Source organism: Convolutriloba macropyga, chromosome 11 (assembly GCF_964194025.1).
Source record: "Convolutriloba macropyga chromosome 11, txConMacr16.3, whole genome shotgun sequence".
Classification (NCBI taxonomy): Eukaryota; Metazoa; Xenacoelomorpha; order Acoela; family Convolutidae; genus Convolutriloba; species Convolutriloba macropyga.
Window position 1 is genome coordinate 42,914,463 of NC_134478.1, and position 22,599 is coordinate 42,937,061.

At 32.1% G+C, this 22,599-nt stretch overlaps 1 protein-coding gene across 1 annotated transcript in view; it reads right to left on the reverse strand.

Annotated features, from left to right (window-relative positions):
- LOC142349587 (uncharacterized) overlaps window positions 1–22,599 on the reverse strand; it is a 42,743-nt gene continuing 20,144 nt past the window's right edge. The window contains exon 4 of the mRNA XM_075401248.1: window positions 1–313. Coding sequence (XP_075257363.1) covers window positions 227–313 — 87 coding nt within the window. The 3' untranslated portion in view covers window positions 1–226. The remainder of the gene's footprint in view (window positions 314–22,599) is intronic.

Below are 22,599 nucleotides of genomic sequence, written 5' to 3' on the forward strand. Positions count from 1 at the left end.
TAATTTGTTATGAATATCAGTTGCCCGTTGATGTAGGGGGGATGTTCAGGTTATATTCCAACAGAAAAGCTGAAAAAATCCCACATTTGTTCATTTTCCTTAGCATCCATCGAAGTCCAAGCAAGTGCCCATCGAGTCAACTGGTGCTTTCAAGCTGCTCATTTTCTCATTGAGAACACAGAAGTTGCCGTCTTTGAACACTGGATGGTTCGACATATTGCCTTGGTCAAAATAATTGCACACTACAACTATTTTCATTCCACGACACACGTCGTATGCGCAACCAATTTCGGTCCGAGCTTTGCCACATTAACTAGAAAAAAACACACTCATCTGTATATGAAACTGAATCTGATTGAAATGAAAAATTCAAATTGAAAAGTGATTTAATGCACGTCGAAACGGTGTTAATATTTTGATGTCATATTTTGAATAGCGACACAATCAAAATTCCATTAAAAAAACTATGATAACAGTGACCTTTTTTCAAAATAGCTTTTTTGGAAAATACAATTTTCTAGAACAACGACAAAGACGAAAAAATCCATTAATTATACCTGACAAGCTGTGATAGCCCTGAGTAGTGATTTAGTTTTGAATATTATAGTGGCAACAAGTTATATTATAAAACGTTTCCTACTAAAGATGAAAGAGAAATTTGAAGAACTCTGATAAATGACATGCTGTCATTGATAAATGAAGGGATAGATAATTGACAAACTACATTCAGACGCTGAACTGAAGACAAAACTAGAATTTGGTGAAAAAAAACTTGAAAAAAATAAAAATTGTAATTTTCCTCGTATGCTGCGGTGTTAACAGTTAATTAGTTGATATTTTGAATAGCAAGCATAATAAACACACAAGAAAGGCTATTTTTCTGAAAACTGTGCAAACCATAATTTTTTTTCGAAAGGTTCTCGCAAAAAAGTTTTTGTTTTTCAGAATAATGACAATTGTTAAAAATTTTTAGTTTTTGTATAAGTTCACCTAAGGAACTTTCATATGCCTAAGTAGTCATTATTTGTGACCCGATGAAAATTTTGTTATCAGCAATGTACAGATTTTTAAAATCTCGTAGTGCTAAAGATTAGACCAAAATTTCAAAAGAAATGGTTAATGATAAATTTGCAGGATTTATGATTCATACTAGCTCAAGGAAACCGTTAAAATTTGTCATCAAAACTACAATAAAATTATTTTGAAATTCTCGATGAAAGCTTGGAAATTTCGTTTTTAGCAAATTTGTATGCCGAGAAAATTAATAACAGCTTTGGAGCAAAATTGAGCATTTTAGTTTTCATATACAGCAATAAAAATTCTCGTTCGCTGTGACGGCGCAGTTGAAAAAAATATAAAATTTTATGTGTTTTGCATTTGACATTTTTTGACTAGTCACCAGATAAGATCTTTCACCAGCACGGTCACAATCAATCTGCTTTAATATAATTCATGTTCCTGGTTTATTTATAACAAGGAGGCTTGGTACTATGCGGTAAACGTGCACATAAATTACCAACCCCGCTCATCTACATTTTTCACTAAATTGTCTACCAAATGAGGAAGAGGTTAAAAAATAAACAAATCAACATATCGTTCAACAACCTATTAAATGAATAAAACTATCTAATTTATAGGACCGATGAGACCTGTGACTAGGATAATATGTCTACCAGAAAAGACGGCGTTAAAAATTCAAATGATAACAAATACTAATTCCGACCAAAGCTCGCTTTCAATTTTTTGAAAACCATAAATAACCAAATCAAAATGGCATCAGACAAAACTTGTACTAGAGAAGAGTAACCTGTACTTCATTAAAACAAAATATTCTTGTTTTCCTTAATGCGACTTGTTTGTTTTCAAAATAAATTAAGTCAAACTGATAAAAAACATTACGAATCAGATGAAAACATTGAGAGATCAATTTATACCTCCATAGAGGGCAATTGAAACCTTTCATTAGCAAGCGTATGTCATACGACTATCAAAAAGTACGACATATACAGCCAAAAAGAAACAAAATTGCAAAAAACTTGCACGAATAAAATGTGCTCGAAAACATTGTCCCAGCCAATTAAACATTAAACTGCCCACTAAAAATATTAAAAAGACATTGATTGAGTTTTTTTTAAATGACCAGAGGACCTGCCATTATTGTGATTCTGTAAAAACAAAAAACTGAAAAATGGGCGATTATGCAAAAATCACGAAAATTCTTTGAAAACTGGTTGTACTAAGAGCAAAGAGCCTTTGACGAAAACAAAAAAGTAATAGAAAGCTTAAGCTACAATTTAACAGAAATAAGATTGGAAAATCTTAGAATTCCATTGTCTGTTCCTAAAAAAACAAATACTTTCAAAATTCATAGCCAACATAATATTGCGACAAAAAGAGTAGACAGTTTATCTTGCAACGTCTTTGAAAACTATTTATGCTTGTTATTATTGGAACTAAGTCATAAAACCGGAAAATAACATTAAATAAAAGCTGATCTAGAAAACTTCACAAACGAAACCACAGTGTTGAAGCCATTATGTTTCAAATGCGAGAGTTGTGAATCTTCCTTTGCGTCTCTTTTGAACATCATAAGTTCTTTTCGTAAAGCGACTATTTCAAAATGACAGCAAAAAGACATATTTTGCAAAAGTATCTAAATTTCACAAAATTTTTCTGACACAAAATGTCTAAGTCCTAAGACATCAATCGAAACATTAAAAAATTTAGTTGGTTCAACAAAACATTGAAGAGGTCTCTTAAGGTTGAGCCTAATTTACGAAACTGAGCCACATTTAAAAATACAAAAAAAAACGCAAACGAGAACAAAAGCGATAAGTTGAAGGATACTTATACTTTTTTTCGAAAAATTTTATTTGAAAGCAAAAAAGATTTACTAGCTTTACACAAAATTCCTGTTATTAAATTCATTTATGTTACTAAAGTTGGCCACTGATACCTTTACTTGCCCAATATTTTGCATGCGACAAAAAACAGATGGCAAAAATAAAATAAAAAACCAAATTTGGCAAGAGAAGGTTGTCGAAACCCTTAATATTATATATTATGAAAACAATAAATACGTTCAGTTACAATTTTGGTACCGTTTTTTTTCTGCTGGATTGTTAATTAACGAGACAATTTACCAAAGAAACAAAAACAACAGCAAATATGGGCAAAAATACAAAAAATACAAAATTTTGTAAGAAAACTCGTAATAACAAAAACCAATAAACCCTTCTTGTAATGCAATTCACCACAAAATTAGTTTGTATTTTATAAGAAAAGCAGTTTAACCTGTGTTTACTTAGAAGAAGTTAAAAGCTGTCAGAAATAATATAAAACTTCAAAAAATACTGAAACTTTCTTAAAACATAATAAATTCAATGACATGAGAGACAATAGGTAACAAAGGAAGGCACGGCACAGGTTCGCCTATACTTCGTGATAAAGCAATTTGGAACTTTGAATGAATAAACTTAGTTATTAGACTGCAAAAATAATAACAGTTGATTGCAAAACACAAGCATTCAGTTAAAGTTTACTGAAAATGTCATTAATGCAGCCGGACATGAAACATTCTGCCAGTAATTAACAGAAAAGAAATAAAAGCAAATTTTTTTTGAAAAAAGCAGTACAATATATAAATAAAAAATTATGATTTTAAGAATCCATTATAATATTTAACCTATCCCTGATTTTACCGCGCTGCACACTAAGACTTTATCTATTCTTACCTTTTTAAAAGATATTCCATGTAGTCTTATGGTCGTCTCATGAATAAAGGTAATCCTAATGCTTACCTGAATATTTAAAATTCTCTGTCTCCTTTCTGTTAACCTTAGATAGGAGTACTAGTAGACGATGCACGGGCCTCAATGCTACAGTCTAAATTTAGTCTCAAAATTCATTTCACGAGAGGAATAGAGAGGGAGAGAGAAAGAGAGAGAGAGAGAGAGAGATACTTTATTGTTTTATCAGGTCTGACCTCAATAGTAACCAGCTAAAAGAGTGAAATGATAGGACCGTCAAAATAGGGAAAGGATTAAATCTATTTTTAACCACAATTGAGTAATTAAAAATATTTATTTTCTTTTATATAAAAATTTTTGAATGATGTTGGATGTGAATCAATATTGACTTCGTCTTTCCGGGTTGCTGAGTTTTTGAAAAGTATAATTTGTAATTTTCTGCTGTCTCTTCTCTTTCTTCTTTTTTTAGGTTCGTCAAATGAGGCCGATCTCGAAGAAATTCATGAACATCAAAATCCAAAAAGTATCTATTCAATCAACTCGAGGTTTGGCTAGTCCCAAGAGCCCTCCAGAGAGGTGACGACTTCATCGCCCGCGAAGCCCCAGTTTACGCTGCATCCGGCTTTCCAATGTTATGTCTGATGTTCCTTCTTCGTCTGTAGATTGGCTTATCTGACTTACCTGTCTGTTTTGAGATTAAAACTGTGTGTAGGCTGTTAGATGTTAAAGATTTTCAATAAAAGATTTATAGTGCTATCGAGGTTTTTGAGTTTTGTCTAAATTGTATTAAACTCAACAAGTAATTCATTTAAAAATTCTTTTGTCTACTTGCAAATGAGGTCCCTGTTAAGATTAGTTTCAATTTTATGGTTTTTAATAACACTCTTCATGAATACCTAGTATCCCATCTGGTTGGAAGAAAAAAAATATACATTAATAAATCGGTTTGGTTATTGTGTTTTTGGTCATTGATGACTCTTTTTCGAATGTTCGATCGTAGTTTAAAAAAAGGGATCTTTTCAACAATTGCCCCCCTTTGGTACCTAGTAGCGAACCGCCCCCCCCCCCTTCTGTGCTATATTTTACCACGATATTACTTGGCCTACAGTTTAGATAGCCGAATAATAGCTTAAGCGCAATCGCTGACTGCTGTTCATGGCCATGCCTCTCATGCGCTGTGGGATGTAATCCCGGGTCGGTTATCGCGGCAAAGCCGCGACGCGCGCAAAGCGCGCCCACCGACCCGCCAGTTGGGTATTCCGGTTCGTCTAGTTGCCATACCATGGCGTATTTTATTCAATTCAATTTAACATAGTATGCGCATGCGTCGAAAGTTATTAGTCGTCCCTGATTGGTTAATAAATGGCTCGCTCAAATTCTATTCAAGAATAGCCCCCCCCCCTTTGCAAAAGGTGGGCAATTGTTGAAAAGATCCTCTTTCTCTTCTAGAGACTATAATTAGTTTTTGTACCTTTTCGAGCTCTGTTTTTAGATTTGGTACTGTTGAACTCTGTTGCTGTGGTTCTGTTAGTGTAAGTGGTTCTGGTTGTCTTAAAAATGGAATGTTATCTCTTAGAAATTAGTTTTGCTATTCTTCTTTGATATGTTTTTCTTTTGGGTAACATGGTACTATATGGCTTCTGTGGATGACTGTTTTTTCTTTATTTTTATCCTATAAAACATACTCTGTTTCAGTTGGTTTATCTATTATCATGTACGGTCCGGTTTTAAGAGGTAATTACTTTCCTAAATTCCATTAACGTTTTGTTGATTTGTTAGTAGTACAAAAAGTGTGTTCTTCCAGTGTTTTTGCTGGCCTAATTCTTGAGTTCATTTCATCTGTTATAATTTTTCTGTTTTTAAGTATACGTGATATGGTTTGGTATGTTTCATTAAATTCTTTTTCCTTATTTTAGAACCATTTTGCCAATGTTCCTTTTTGTATTTTTCCTATTTTTGGATGACTGAATTGTTTTTCTAAATGAGTACGAGTAGGTTTTGTTTTACATGCACTATTATCTGAACCCAGCTAATGGGTTGTTGTTCCTAATTTGAGTTACGTTGGTTTTCGTGCTTTTTGATTAAAAACAACTTTGTAGGGTGAGATCCCTGTTCTTGTTTGGTATTGTATTTTGCATGCCTGTGGGAAAAATTTTGATAGCCTCGACCAATTGTTTTATTTCCTAAAAACTAGAGTTCGAATGAATTGTCGGATAATTCTGTTTGTGCCTTCTACGAGGCCGGCCGTTTGTCCACGGTGCTTAGGTGGTACTAGGTTTGAATTTAACAGATTTTATATTTGCATAAATGTGTTAGTTCTCTGTTAATGTATTCTGATCCATAATCCGATCTGATTTCTTCTGGTAATCCAACTTTCATAAAACAGTGTTCGAATAAGGCGGTGTATGCATAGTGGGCATTGTTTTTGGGGCACACATTATCGTGAGATAATGTAAGAATGCATCTACTATTACGAATATGAAGTGGTTTCCTTCATATGGAGGGTTAATTGGTCCTTTTGTATCGATCATTATCATTTCGTTAATATATGCTTTTTGTTGTTGCTAATTGTTCTGTATTAGTTTGTTTGCCTGGAATTGTTTGCAATTAACTAATACTATTTTAATCCAAGTGTTAAGTTTTGGAAAACAATATTTCTCAATCATGTTAGGTTTCCTTTTTTCCATCACTATAGTTGTTGCTGTTTTTAAACCTGAATGGCCTAAAAAACCAATACAGTGGTTTTCAGGGTGTATACATGATAACACTGTTAGTGGTAAGCAAATTCTAATGAGAAATTTTTTGTATGAGTTGACTATTAATTTCGTTATCCCTATGTTTTCATCAAAAGTAAGAAATATAAATTTTTGGAAATAGGCGAAAAATCCTTTGTTACGTCGAATTTCATGTGCAACTGAATCTAGTTTGTTATTATGTTCTTTTCATGTTTCGCCTAAATTAATTGCTGGGTCCGGATTTTGAGTATCTTTTTTCAAAGTAATTGTCAATTTTGTGTTTTCATCGTAGAAAATATCCTTTATTTTAATTGTTTTTGTATTTCGCTGTCGTCGCCATGATTATCGACATATGGTCCCTTTTGACTACGTGCTATGAATAAATCGTCCTCTTCAATTATTGTTATTTTCCAATTTTTAGGTTAATGTTTGTATTTAGGTTTTAGGTTTGTTTTTGTTTCTTGTATGTACTTTTCATAGGATATCGGTTAATAATTGTTTTTGTCAATGTTGATTTCAAGGAAATGCTCATGTATGTTTGCAAGTAGAGGGTAATGTGTTTGTTATGATTTTTCGTCATTTGTGTTATAACAGATGCTATAATGACATTGGTATTCTATATTATTTCAAAGTGGTGTTTAGGCAAAGAAGAATTTGTTATTGTCCAGTATTTCTACAATTAAATCTCAGGTTTTAGTAAAATTCTTTCCGTTAATCGTTCTTCTAAGCAAGTCTGATATTGTTAGGTTTTTTCCTTCTGTCAATATTATATGGAGGTTTGGGAATCTCATTAATGTAAGTTGTAATCGGTACACTCTGAGATTCGGTTTTTTCTTTTGTGTTAGTAAAAATATCGGTTTGTGATCTGAGAAAAGTACAATTGGGTGTTTTCAGTCTGTTAATGGGAATTTATATTCTGTTAAGGCAAATATTTTTGCTGAACATTCTCGAAATAGTATTAATAATCTCATCTAGATTGGGGTGAAAAGTCTGGAATTTGCCGATGTTAGGTTCATTTTTTCTCTGTTGGGTGTTGTTGGAGTGGGGCTGCTCCAATGCCAGTGTTAGAAGCGCCTGTTAAAATATGGAATGGCTTGCTAATGTCTGGCATAATGACTTCAAGCTGCTTTGTTATTGTTCGTTTCATTTAACCAAATATTCGTTGATGTTCTTTTGTCCATTTGACTTTGTTTTCATTGTGTAATAATTTGTATAGCGGTTGTAAGGTCGGTTGCATACTGTATACATCTTTGCTGAGAAATTGATTGTACGTAGGTAATTCCACCTTTTGAAATCCTTTTATCCATGATGTCAGAGGTTTAACTTTTTTGTTTTCTTTAATATGTCCAAAAAATGTGACTTCCATTGACATAAAGTATGTTTTATCATAAAGTATTTTTATGCTGCTTTTAGGTTTTTGTTCTCTAGGATCTTATGATACTCTACTAGAGTTTTGAACATTTGTTCGTATGAATTGGTTTGTATGATGAAATCATCTAAATATGTTATAACTGATCCTTTTTGGATTAGTGGTTATAAGAGATGTGTTAATGTTGATGCAAAGGCTGCTTGTCCAATTGATTTACCATAAAATAATCGTTTAAAACAATATTGTTCATTTCCAATGGTAAAATATGTATACCTCATAGATTCATTATGCAGAGGTATTTGGTTATATGCTTTATTTAAATCTGGAGTTGTGAAGATTGTTCCATTTATTCTGGTTCATGCTACATCTACTGGTTCTAATGACCAGTTGCAATTCTATTCATCGATCAAGCTATTTAGGTATCTAGCATCTATATCTGTTTTTAAAGAACCTCCCTTTATTAGAGCTATAACTGTATTGTAAAGTATTATTGTAAAGTAATTTCCAGTTGACAATTGTTCTTTGTTAACTGGTGATATAATACTACATCTAAAAAAAGAAAGTTCTGTTGATACATATAATACTAAAATTCTTTCCGTTAATCGTTCTTCTAAGCAAGTCTGATATTGTTAGGTTTTTTCCTTCTGTCAATATTATATGGAGGTTTGGGAATCTCATTAATGTAAGTTGTAATCGGTACACTCTGAGATTCGGTTTTTTCTTTTGTGTTAGTAAAAATATCGGTTTGTGATCTGAGAAAAGTACAATTGGGTGTCTTCAGTCTGTTAATGGGAATTTATATTCTGTTAAGGCAAATATTTTTGCTGAACATTCTCGAAATAGTATTAATAAACTCATCTAGATTGGGGTGAAAAGTCTGGAATTTGCCGATGTTAGGTTCATTTTTTTCTCTGTTGGGTGTTGTTGGAGTGGGGCTGCTCCAATGCCAGTGTTAGAAGCGCCTGATAAAATATGGAATGGCTTGCTAATGTCTGGCATAATGACTTCAAGCTGCTTTGTTATTGTTCGTTTCATTTAACCAAATATTCGTTGATGTTCTTTTGTCCATTTGACTTTGTTTTCATTGTGTAATAATTTGTATAGCGGTTGTAAGGTCAGTTGCATACTGTATACATCTTTGCTGAGAAATTGATTGAACGTAGGTAATTCCACCTTTTGAAATCTTTTTATCCATGATGTCAGGTTTAACTTTTTTGTTTTCTTTAATATGTCCAAAAAATGTGACTTCCATTGACATAAAGTATGTTTTATCATAAAGTATTTTTATGCTGCTTTTAGGTCTTCGTTCTCTAGGATCTTATGATACTCTACTAGAGTTTTGAACATTTGTTCGTATGTATTGGTTTGTATGAAGAAATCATCTAAATATGTTATAACTGATCCTTTTTGGATTAGTGGTTATAAGAGATGTGTTAATGTTGATGCAAAGGCTGCTTGTCCAATTGATTTACCATAAAATAATCGTTTAAAACAATATTGTTCATTTCCAATGGTAAAATATGTATACCTCATAGATTCATTATCCAGAGGTATTTGGTTATATGCTTTATTTAAATCTGGGGTTATGAAGATTGTTCCATTTGTTCTGGTTCATGCTACATCTACTGGTTCTAATGACCAGTTGCAATTCTATTCATCGATCAAGCTATTTAGGTATCTAGCATCTATATCAGTTTTTAAAGATCCTCCCTTTATTAGAGCTATAACTGGAATTGTAAAGTAATTTCCAGTTGACAATTGTTCTTTGTTAACTGGTGATATGATACTACATCTTTTTAGAACATCTAGCAATTTTTGATTTCGTTCTCAAAGGTGAATTGGTGCTTTGCTAATTTTTAGTTTTCTGAATACTGCAGCTTTTTTCATTGGTAGATTAAATTTTGACATTTGTTTTTCCGACATCAATATTTGTTGTTGCATATATATCTCTGTATTTTAGGATAAGGTTGGGTTTGATATATTTCCATATGAAGGGCTTTGAATGTTATATTTTGTAAATCAAACCTATCAGTTCCTTTTTAATCGAAATTTCATGATTTGTTTTTTATTGATGATGTATATATCAACAGAACTTTCTTTTTTTAGTGTTATATTTTAATATCCGTGAACGATATGCTTTAGTTTTTGCGTATAGGCTCGAAGTAGTGGAGTGACCCGTATATTATCTTCCAGGTTGATTTTTCCGTCCTATTTTGGTTTTGCTCAAATTATAAGTGTTCTTTGTTGTATACTGGATATACTTTCGAATAATACCGATACTGTTTTAAGATTTTTGAAAGAATGTAATATCGTTATCTGGAATTGTATTTACATTTTATCGTCAACTTGTTTCTGTTAACTTTTTTTGTTTCAATGTAGATTTTAAAGAATGGTGTTGCAAGAATGCCATGGGTACATTGTGAAATATAGAAGTGAATTTTATATATTTGTTGAGGTCCATGTCTGTTATTTGATATTTGTACTGGTGTTAGATCTAAAAGTATGATTCTCAAAATTTTGATTTTTGTATTGTTTGCTGCCTTAGTGTTTTCATAGATGGCGTCAATTTTAATTTTGGATAAATGTATTTCAATTCGTTCCATTTGTTTCCGTTTAATAGATTTAATGTCGCTCCTTAGTCCAACAGGAAATCTATCTCTATTACTTTTTTTGTTTTATAAAGTCACTTTGTAAAGTCGAACATTGATACATTAGTAGTATCCATGTTGGGTTTGATTCAATAGTGTTTACCGAATTGCAAGCGTCTCCTTTCGCATTATAGAAATTATCTAAAATGGGTTGATCTTCGTCGGATGACTCTGATGAATAACGGTATTGATAAATGCCAGGGGTTCATTATTGTTGTTTTGTTGTTCTTCAACTTTATTTTTCCTATTTCTAATTTGCTATCCAGATTTGTTAATGTCCCTTATTAGATGATTCTGAGTAATTACCTTTGTTATACTTGTTATAACTGTTGTTCGAATGAGAATTGTTATAAGTTGATCTGTTTTGACTATTATCTCTACTATTTGAGTATTTATTTCTGTTATTTCTACCTCTGTTATTGTTTGAGTTTCTGTTATTGTTATTGTTATAAGGTGATCTAATTCTCATAATGTTTCTAGAAGTGTTTCCTGAAAAATAACATGAACTGTTTCTGGAATTACATCCGGGATTTGTTCCATTGTTATTGTATGATCTATTGTAACTGTTGCTACGGCTTCTGTTATTTAATTTTTGTATCATTCGTTTCTTCGATTGCAAGTCCTCGAACGGTTGCGATCAATTGTGTTATAATAGTTTCTGCTATATGATCTCTTACTACTATATGACCTGTTATTGGAATTTGCTCTTCTGTTGTTGTTTTGGTATGTGTACGATAATCTATTAGAAGTTCTACCTCTCTGATTACTGTGTACTGGTGATCTCGAAGGTAATTGTCTACCAGTAACGTTATCAGAAAAGATTTGTCGGTTTGGTAAGCTTTGTTTTTTTCTCATGTGTCCGTAAAATGAATTTTCTCTCTCTCTTTCTGTTGTAACTCTCTTTGGGTTCTTATAAAGTCTTGCTTTTTGGCTTTTTGTGTCCATGTGAACTACGAACTACAATATTTTTAGAAAAGTGCAAACTTTGGTTTTACCTTGAAGTTCTTCCTGTCATAAGTATTGTCTATACCGTTCAGTACAGTGCATACAAAGTTTTCAAACTGTTCGACGTTATTTTGATCTAGGTTGTCAATATTGTTACAGAACTCTCGCATTTGATTTTTATCCGCCTCTCGTTTAGATATGCGTTGGTTTACTTCATATAATCGTATGTGGTTGTTAGTTATGGTTCTGGTTAGGTCCAATTGGTCGATTTCATCTACTAATGTTTTAAATGGCATTTCTGGTTCTATTGGTAATTGTTTATGGTTTGCATGTTTTTTCAACGCTGCATTTTTTAATTCAATGTCGAGACATCTAATATATGTCTGATTCATGACACTATTTCTATAATCTTCAGCATGTAGTGTATACGCTGTTTTAACTAGAGTTTCTATACGTAAAGCTATTGATTTTTGTGAATAATTTCTATGGTTTTTGTGTATTTGTATTTGTTGTAATACTATTTTTGCTTGTTGTTTAGAGTTTTCGAAGTAAAACATATTTGCGAATTCTTTTTCCAAAATGGATTCCCATCCATTTTGTTTTCACTTGGTGGAGTCGAATATCATTTTTGTGCAGGTCCCTGTAGGGTGTGTAGCTTCAATTTCGCTGCTAGATATCATTGCTGCTCCTATTTTGTTTAATCACTCTCTTGTAGTATATCCTGGGTCTGTACCGTCAACTGTTTAATTGTTGTTGGTGCTGAACCTTTGGAGTTTGTGCGTTCTAATAGAATATCTTCGTTTATACTCACTGACGTCAATTGTTTATAAAATTGTAAAGGTGGTTCTGAATCTGTCGTTTCATGTTCCTCTCTTGGATTTATTTGTCAACGTCTTGGTCTAAAATCGTCATTTTGTTTGTTTACTCTATTATAAGGCTGATGAAGTGCACTTCTTATTCTTTGGTTATGATTTGTATTAAATTCTATTATCGATTGATGTATTTGTTCTAATGCTTGATCTATGTTCTGTTCTTGTTTAAATTGTCGGTTTTCACTCGTTCTGATGAATTTATCTTCAAGGTTTTCTAATAATTTATTTGTCTGATTTGTTTTTTTTCTGTTAATTTATCTTGTATCTTTTTATTTCCGTTGCTATTCGTTCGTTATCTCTGTGGTCATTATCATTATTACTAGTTAAAATACTTAATGTGTATTGTTCTTTATTTCTGAAACCGAAGCTGTTTGATTTATTGAAGTTTCTTGGTGTGCCAGTTTTTGTTTGTGTTACGGAATATTCAAGTTTGTTTCAATGATCCAATAAGCAAGATAAATTATAATATTAACAATTCTTGTTGTTAAATTTGTTTGCTGTTAGTCCTCTATCTGGTACTATTGCTGATTTGTGTGTGTTTCGGAAAGTCGCGCAGTTCATCTGTTCCTTGGGTTTTGTTGTTGATGTTTATTTGATGTCGTTATAAATGACTGTGAACCTACTTATCGAAAAGCCTGCTAGGTTTTTTCGATAAGTAATTTTGATATATTGGTTTGTTCTTGCTATATAGCTAACACTATTTGAAATTATTTTTACGATATTTTCAAAGAATGATGATTTGTACTCTTTGTTCCAAATTTGTTTTAATTTGTTTCGTTCAGGGAATGGTATTTCCTTTTCGTTATGTTGTCCGAAAAGTTTCCGTATGTCATCGACGTGTACTACTTTATGTATCCATAAAAGATAGGAGAATTCCGAAGTTATTTTCTTGATACCTATTGCTACTCCATCGCTATCTTCTTTCCAAAGTTCTTTTAGATTTTTTAAGCAAAATTTTTGAAGTTTTTGATGTCTTGTCTGAGTTCATTGTGTACAGAATGTTCTTGTTTTGCTCATCGTTATTTCTGAAAATTATTGCATTGTCTCTCTCAACACTTTATAGGTTGAATCCGGTATAACTGTCAGTTTACAAACGACTTCAAAAAGTTTTTCTAAGAAATAATAAAAGTATTCGCCTGATATTAAAGTAACAACTCTACAGTTCTACTTGATATTTTAATTTCGTGTTTTGTCATTGAAACGGATGTGCCCTGTGATAGTTTTTTGCTAATTGTAGATCCGAAAAAATGTATTAGTCGATTTTATACCGAAAAGCGTCTTTGATCCATTTTACCCTCTTTTGTTTAAAGACTATCACCTTTCATATTTTTTTGATGTTTTGTACCTGAATCCGTAAAAAATTGGGTTGAAGTGATTTACAAAACATCATTTTTGGGGGGTTGAATTCTCTTTTTATTGTTATATGACCAACAGAAACGGATCGAGAATCCGAGGAGAACAACGTTTGCATAAATGCGAAAATCCTTGGAAAGAGCAACTCAAAAATATAATGTCCATGAAAAGAGCATTCACAACATTTTGATTACTTTTCACGCCTCTCAATTACAGTGAAATTTATAGTGCCATGTTGAACCATGATCGTGGCAAGTTTAATCAAGATTAAACATAAGTTTACTTTTATTATATGTAACAGTTTTTGTTTAGTTCAATCTATCCTCGTTTTGTTTCCAGGGTAATTATAGTTCTGTTGAGGGCTGACTGTTAACTACAGCTGATTAAGTGTAATTAGGGTTTTGTTAATTGGTTCACAACAAATGTGTTATCTGTTTCATATGGAGAAATTGGTTGCAAAGGGAAAAGTTGGTTATAAAATGGAAATGGAATAGATTACAAGTGGAAAATGTGGGTATTCGGCTTAATGACCATTCAGATGGTCATTGGGGGAAAACTGTATTGATTTTGTGGCGATAGAATTAATTATCATTCGTATCAATGATGCATAGTAAGTATTGGTGCGTAGTAGGTATTGCCTAGAATCGAAAATTAGAAGAACTAATTGCATGAGATGATTGCGGTTAGCAAACATAAGTGGGACGCGCAATTATCTAACTCGCTTTACACATGAAAATAACGCATTTGACCATGCCTTGCGGGCCACGACCATGCCTCAGCGGCCTATGGCACTTGATATGAATCTATCACAACCAAAAAAAATACCACGACCGAACTTGTTATTATCATAATAGCATTTGCGCGTTCTCAAATCTGATTCGTTAATATCTCCTTTTCGGCTAATATTCCATTCGGCTAATTTTCCTTTCGGCTAATATTCACGGCACCTAAACTGATATTGGGTTAGACAGATATGTGTAAGACAAATATAAGTCACAGAAAGTGTAAACTAATACCGCGTAAGATAGATATGATTGTTGGCTGATGTTACAATAACAGGGAGTTAAGAGGGTCATTACACTGCTGTTATTACAACCGTTGTGATTTAGCTGTTATCTAACGGTATAGGGGTTCATGTTTTGTAGTGTCTGGTTTTTATACATGTTAAACTGAGGAGAATCGAATGTTTGTTTGCAAATTCCAAATTATAACCAGACGTTATCATGCCCAAATGTTATTGTAGTAACTAAAGTGTGTGTCTAACGAATAAACTAGTTTATATTGCATTGTTATCTTTCTCTTCCGGAGATTATAAATAGTTTTTGTACTTTTTTGAGCTCTGTTTCTAGATTTGGCAATTTTGAACTCTGTTGCTGTGGTTCTGTTAGTGTAAGTGGTTCTGGTTGTCTTAAAATTGGAATGTTATCTCTTAGAAGATAGTTTTGCTATTCTTCTTTGATACGTTTTTCTTTTGGGTAACATGGTACTATATGGCTTCTGTGGATGACTGTTTTTTCTTTATTTTTATCCTGTAAAACATACTTTGTTTCAGTTGGTTTATCTATTATCATGTACGGTCCGGTTTTAAGAGGTAATTACTTTTTTAAATTGCAATAGTACAAAAAGTGCAGTAATACAAAAAGTGTTTTCTTCCATTGTTTTTGCTGGTCTAATTCTTGAGTTCATTTCATCTGTTACAATTTTTCTGTTTTTAAGTATACGTGATATGGTTTGGTATGTTTCATTAAATTCGTTTTCCTTATTTAAGAACCATATGGAATGTTCCTTTTTGTATTTTTCCTATTTTTGGGTGACTGAATTGTTTTTCTAGATGAGTATGAGTAGGTTTTCTTTTACATGCACTATTATCTGATCCCAGCTCATTGGTTGTTGTTCCTAGTTTGAGTTAAGTTGGTTTTCGTGCTTCTTGATTAAAAACAACTTTGTAGGGTGAAATCCCTGGTCTTGCTTGGTATTATGTTTTGCATGCCTGTGGGAAAAATTTTGATTGCCTTGACCAATTGTTATATTTCCTAATAACTAGAGATCGAATGAATTGTCGGGTAATTCTGTTTGTGCCTTCTACGAGGTCGGCCATTTGCCCCACGGTGCTTAGGTGGTACTAGGTTTCAATTTAACATATTTTATATTTTCATAAATGTGTTAGTTCTTTGTTAATGTATTCTGATCCATTATCCGATCTGATTTCTTCTGGTAATCCAACTTTCATAAAACAGTGTTCGAATAAGGCGGTGTCTGCATAGTGGGAATTGTTTTTGGGGCACACATTATCGTGACATAATGTGAGAATGCATCTACTATTACGAAAGTGAAGTGGTTTCCTTCATTTGGAGGGTTAATTGATCCTTCTGTATCGATCATTATCATTTCGTTAATACATGTTTTTTGTTGTTGCTAATTGTTCTGTATTAGTTTGTTTGCCTGGCATTGTTTGCAATTAACTAATACTATTTTAATCCAAGTGTTAAATTTTGGAAAACAATATTTTTCAATCATGTTAGGTTTCCATTTTTCCATGATTATAGTTTTTGCTGTTTTTAAATCTGTATGGCCTAACAAACCAATACAGTGGTTTTCATGGAATGTACATGATAACACTGTTAGTGATAAGCAGATTCTAATGAGACATTTTTTGTATAAGTTTACTATTAATTTCGTTATCCCTATGTTTTCATCAAAAGTAAGAAAACTAAAATTTCGGAAATAGGCGAATAATCCTTTGTTAGCTCGAGTTTCATGTGCAACTGAATCTAGTTTGTTATTATGTTCTTTTCATGTTTCGCCTAAATTAATTGCTGGGTCCGGATTTTGAGTATCTTTTTTCAAAGTAATTGTCAATTTTGTTTTTTCATCGTAGAAAATATCATTTATTTTAATGTTTTTATATTTCGCTTTCATCACCATGATTATCGACATATGGTCCCTTTTGATTACGTGCTATGAATAAATCGTCCTCTTCAATTATTGTTAAATTCTAATTTTTATGTTAATGTTTGTATTTAGGTTTTCGATTTGTTTTTGTTTCTTGTATGTACTTTTCATAGGATATCGGTTGATAATTGTTTTTGTCGATGTTGATTTCAAGGAAATGCTCAAGTATGTTTGCAAGTAGAGGGTAATGTGTTTGTTATGATTTTCCGTCATTTGTGTTATCACAGATGCTATAATGACATTGGTCTTCTATATTATTTCAAAGTGGTGTTTAAGCAAAGAATTTGTTATTGTCCGGTATTTCTCCAGTTAAATCTCAGGTTTTAGTAAAATAAGTTTCGTTAATCGTTCTTCTATGCAACCCTGTTATTGTTAGGTTTTTATCTTCTGTCACTATTATATGGAGGTTTGGGAATCTCATTAATATAAGTTGAAATCGGTACATCTGAGATTCGGTTTTTTCTTTTGTGTTAGTAAAAAAATCGGTTTGTGATCTGAGAAAAGTACAATTGGGTGTTTTGAGTCTGTTAAGGGGAATTTATATTCTGTTAAGGCAAAAATTTTTGCTGAACATTCTCGAAATAGTATTGATAATCTCATCTCGATTGGGGTGAAAAGTCTGGAATTTGCCGATGTTAGGTTCATATTTTTCTCTGTTGGGTGTTGTTGGAGTGGGGCTGCTCCAAAGCCAGTGTTAGAAGCCCCTGTTAATATATGGAATGGCTTGCTAATGTCTGGCATAATGACTTCAAGCTGCTTTGTTATTGTTTGTTTCATTTAATCAAATATTTGTTGATGCTCTTTTGTCCATTTGACTTTGTTTTCATTGTGTAATTTTTTGTATAGCGGTTGTAAGGTCGGTTGCATACCGTATACATCTTTGCTGAGAAATTGATTGTACGTAGGTGATTCCACCTTTTGAAATCCTTTTAACCATGATGTCAGAGGTTTAACTTTGTTGTTTTCTTTTATATGTCCGAAAAATGTGACTTCCATTAACATAAAGTATGTTTTATCATAAAGTATTTTTATGCTGCTTTTAGGTTTTTGTTCTCTAGGATCTTATGATACTCTACTAGAGTTTTGAACATTTGTTCGTATGAATTAGTTTGTATGATGAAATCATCTAAATATGTTATAACTGATCCTTTTTGGATTAGTGGTTATAAGAGATGTGTTAATGTTGATGCAAAGGCTGCTTGTCCAATTGATTTACCATAAAATAATCGTTTAAAACAATATTGTTCATTTCCAATGGTAAAATATGTATACCTCATAGATTCATTATGCAGAGGTATTTGGTTATATGCTTTATTTAAATCTGGAGTTGTGAAGATTGTTCCATTTATTCTGGTTCATGCTACATCTACTGGTTCTAATGACCAGTTGCAATTCTATTCATCGATCAAGCTATTTAGGTATCTAGCATCTATATCTGTTTTTAAAGAACCTCCCTTTATTAGAGCTATAACTGTATTGTAAAGTATTATTGTAAAGTAATTTCCAGTTGACAATTGTTCTTTGTTAACTGGTGATATAATACTACATCTTTTTAGAACATCTAGCAATTTTTGATTTCATTCTCAAAGGTGAATTGGTGCTTTGCTGATTTTTAGTTTTCTGAATACTGCAGCTTTTTTCAGTGGTAGATTAAGTTTGACATTTGTTTTTCCGACATCAATATTTGTTGTTGCATATATATCTCTGTATTTTAGGATAAGGTTTCTATTTTTTCAAACTGATCTTGTGTTGAATGTGGATAATGAATATCAAGCCTTTGAATGTACTCTTGCTCGTTTTGGTTAAATTTAAAAATTTCAAATTTGCATATGACCTGTCGTTGTTGCAACTTTACCTGTCGCTACGCTTTAATCAATATTTAGTATTTTTTCAATATCGTTTGCGTTTTCGTAGGTTAAGTGATATCACGCTGTGAACGAGTCCAATGATTTGGTTTGATATATTTCCATATGAAGGGCTTTGACTGTTATATTTTGGTAAATCAAACCTATCAGTTCCTTGTTAATTGAAATTTCATGATTTGTTTTTCATTGATCATGTATATATTAACAGAACTTTTGTTTTCTAGTGATATATTTTAATATCCGTGAACGATATGCTTTAGTTTTTGCGTATTGGCTCGAAGTAGAGGAGTGATCCGTATATTATCTTCCAGGTTGATTTTTCCGTCCTATTTTGGTTTTGCTCAATTTATAACTGTTCTTTCTTGTATACTGGATATACTTTCGAATAATACCGATACTCTTTTAAGATTTTTGAAAGAATGTAATATCGTTATCTGGAATTGTATTTACATTTTATCGTCAACTTGTTTCTGTTAACCTTTTTTGTTTCATTGTAAATTTTGAAGAATGGTGTTCCATGAATGCTATGCGTACTTTGTGTAATATAGAAGTGAACTTTAAATATTTGTTGAGGTTCATGTCTGTTATTTTAAATTTGTACTGGTGTTAGATCTAAAAGTATGATTCTCAAAATTTTGATTTTTGTTTTGTTTGCTGCGTTAGTGTTTTCATAGATGGCGTCCATTTTAATTTTGGATAAATGTATTTCAATTCGTTCCATTTGTTTCCGTTTAATAGATTTAATGTCAATCCTTAGTCCAACAGGAAATCTATCTCTATTATTGTTTTTTTGTTGTTTAAAGTCACCTTGTAAAGTCGAACATTGATACATTAGTAGTATCCATGTTGGGTTTGATTCATTAGTGTTTACCGAATTGAAAGTGTCTTCTTTCGCATTATAGAAATTATCTAAAATGGGTTGATCTTCGTCGGAAGACTTTGATGAATAATGTTATTGATCAATGCCAGGGGTTCATTACTGTTGTTTTGTTGTTCTTCAACTTTATTTTTCCTATTTCTAATTTGCTATCCAGATTTGTTAATGTCCTTTATTAGATGATTCTGAGTAATTACCTTTGTTATATCTGTTATATCTCATGTTCGAATGAGAATTGTTATAAATTGATCTGTTTGAATATTATCTCTACCATTTGAGTATTTATTTCTGTTATAAATATCTCTGTTATTTTTTTGTTTTCTGTTATTGTTATTGTTATAAGGTGATCTAGTTCTCATAATGTTTCTAGAAATGTTTCCTGAAATATAACATGAATTATTTCTGGATTTACATCCGGGATTTGTTCCATTGTTATTGTATGATCTATTGTAACTGTTGCTACGGCTTCTGCTATTTAATTTTTCTATCATTCGTTTCTTCGATTGCAAGTCCTCGAACGGTTGCGATCAATTTTGTTATAATAGTTTCTGCTATATGATCTCTTATTACTATATGACCTGTTATTGGAATTTGTTCTTCTGTTGTTGTTTTGGTATCTGTACGATAATCTTTTAGAAGTTCTACCTCTCTGATTACTGTGTATTCGTTTTGGTAAGCTTTGTTTATTTCTCATGTGTACGTAAAATGATTTTTCTCTCACTTTCTGTTGTGACTCTCTTTGGGTTCTTATAAAAATTTGATTTTTGTGTCCATGTGAACTACGAACTACAAAAATTTTAGAAAAGTGCAAACTTTGGTCTTCCCTTGAAGTTTTTACCGTCATATTTATTGTCTATGCCGTTCAGTACAGTGCATACAGTCGTTTACTTCACATAGTCGTATGTGGTTGTTAGTTATGGTTCTGGTTAGGTCCAATTGGTCCACTTCATCTACTAATGTTTTAAATGGCATTTCTGATTCTATTGGTAATTGTTTATGGTTTGCATGTTTTTTGAACGCTGCATTTTTTAATTCAATGTCGAGACAACTAATATTTGTTTGATTCATGACACTATTTTTATAATCAACAGCATGTAGTATATACGCTGTTTTCACTAGTGCTTCTATACGTAAAGCTATTGATTTTTGTGAATAGTTTTTATGTTTTTGTATTTGTTGTAATACTATTTTCGCTTGTTGTTTAGAGTTTTCGGTGCGAACATATTTGAGAATTCTTTTTCCAAAATCGATTCACATCCATTTCGTTTTTACTTGGTAGAGTCGAATATCATTTTTATGCAGGTCCCTGTAGGGTGTGTAGCATCAATTTCGCTGCTAGATAACATTGCTGCTCCTATTCTGTTTAGGCATTCTTTTGCAGTATATCCTGGATCTGTACCGTCAAATGTATAATTGTTGTTGGTGTTGAATCTTTAGAGCTTGTCCGTTATAATGGAATATCTTTGTTTATACTCATTGACGTCAATTGTTTATAAAATGGTAAAGGTGGTTCTGAAACTGTCGTTTCATGTTCCTCTCTTGGATTTATTTTTGAACGTCTTGGTCTAAAGTCGTCATCTTGTTTGTTTACTCTATTATAAGGCTGATGAACTGCACTTTTTTTTCTTTGGTTATGATTTATATTAAATTCTATTTTCGTTTGATGTATTTGTTCTAATGCTTGATCTATGTTCTGTTCTTGTTTAATTTGTCGGTTTTCACTCATTCTGATGAATTTATCTTCAAGGTTTTCTAATAATTTATTTGTCTGATTTGTTTTTTTTCTGTTAATTTATCTTGTAATTTTTATTTCCGTTGCTATTTGTTCGTTATCTCTGTGGTCATTATCATTATTACTGGTTAAAATACTTACTGTGTATTGTTCTTTATTTCTGAAACCGAAGTTGTTTGATATATTGAAGTTTCTTGGTGTGCCATGTTTTGTTTGTGTTACGGAATAATCAAGTTCGTTTCCATGATCCAATAAGCAAGATAAGTTATAAGGGTAACTATTCTTGTTTTTAAATTTGTTTGCTGTTAGTCGTCTATCTGGTACTATTGTTGATTTTATTGTGTTTCGGAATGTCGCGCAGTTCATCTGTTCCTTGGGTTTTGATGTTGATGTTTATTTGATGTCGTTATAAACGACTGTGAATCTACTTATGGAAAAAATCTGCTAGGTTTTTTCGATAACTAATTTTGATATATTCGTTTGTTCTTGCTATATAGCTAACACTATTTGAACTTATTTTTACGATAATTTCAAAGAATGATGATTTGTAGTCTTTGTTTCAAATTTGTTTTAGTTTGTTTCGTTCAGGGAATGGTATTTCCTTTTCGTTATGTTGTGCGAATAGTTTCCGTATGTCATCCATGTGTACTACTTTATGTATCCAGAAAAGATATGAGAATTCCAAAGTTATTTTCATGATACCTTTTGCTACTCCATGGCTATCTTCTTTGCAAAATTCTTTTAGATTTTTCAGCCAATTTTTGTAGTTTTTGATGTCTTGTCTGAGTTCACTGTGTACAGAATGTTTTTGTTTTTGCTTATCGTTATTTCTAAAAATTATTGCATTGTCTCTCTCAGCATTTTATATGTTGAATCCGGTATAGCTGTCAGTTGTTTTATCTTGTTGTGATTCGTTTTTATGTTAGAAAAGACGTAATGTGTCTTCTAGACTAGTCTCGCTTTGACTGTTATTGCATGAGGTTACATTCCCCTTTTCATCTGTTAATTTGAAAATTTAATTTTTATTCGCTTGATCGTTGGTTAATAATATAGCTGGCATATAACGTGAAGGATATCTTTGTAATGCTAATGGTTGTATTTTTGTTACCTCGTGAAATATGTTTAACTTTAGGTTTATTATAATTCGATGAACTAATTCTCGGTTATCTGGTGGGCGTTCTGGATCGAGCTCAAATTGTATTACCGATATATTGTTATTCATGGTTATCTGTTATTGGTATTCTATGTGTTATGTAATTACTTTTGTCCCTAAAGTACAAAAAAAGATTAATGGTTTGGTTTTTGTTTGCTACCAACACTAGTTGCACCAGATAAAACGTGGTCTAGACTTACCATCTTCTTGTAAGATGTTCCAAATGGTCTTATAGTCGTCTCAAGAATCAGAGTAGTCTTAAGACCTACATGACTAAAATAAGTTCAGTGTCTCTAGTCTGTTACCCTTCGATAGGAGTACCAGTAGACGGTGCGCGGGCCCCATTGCT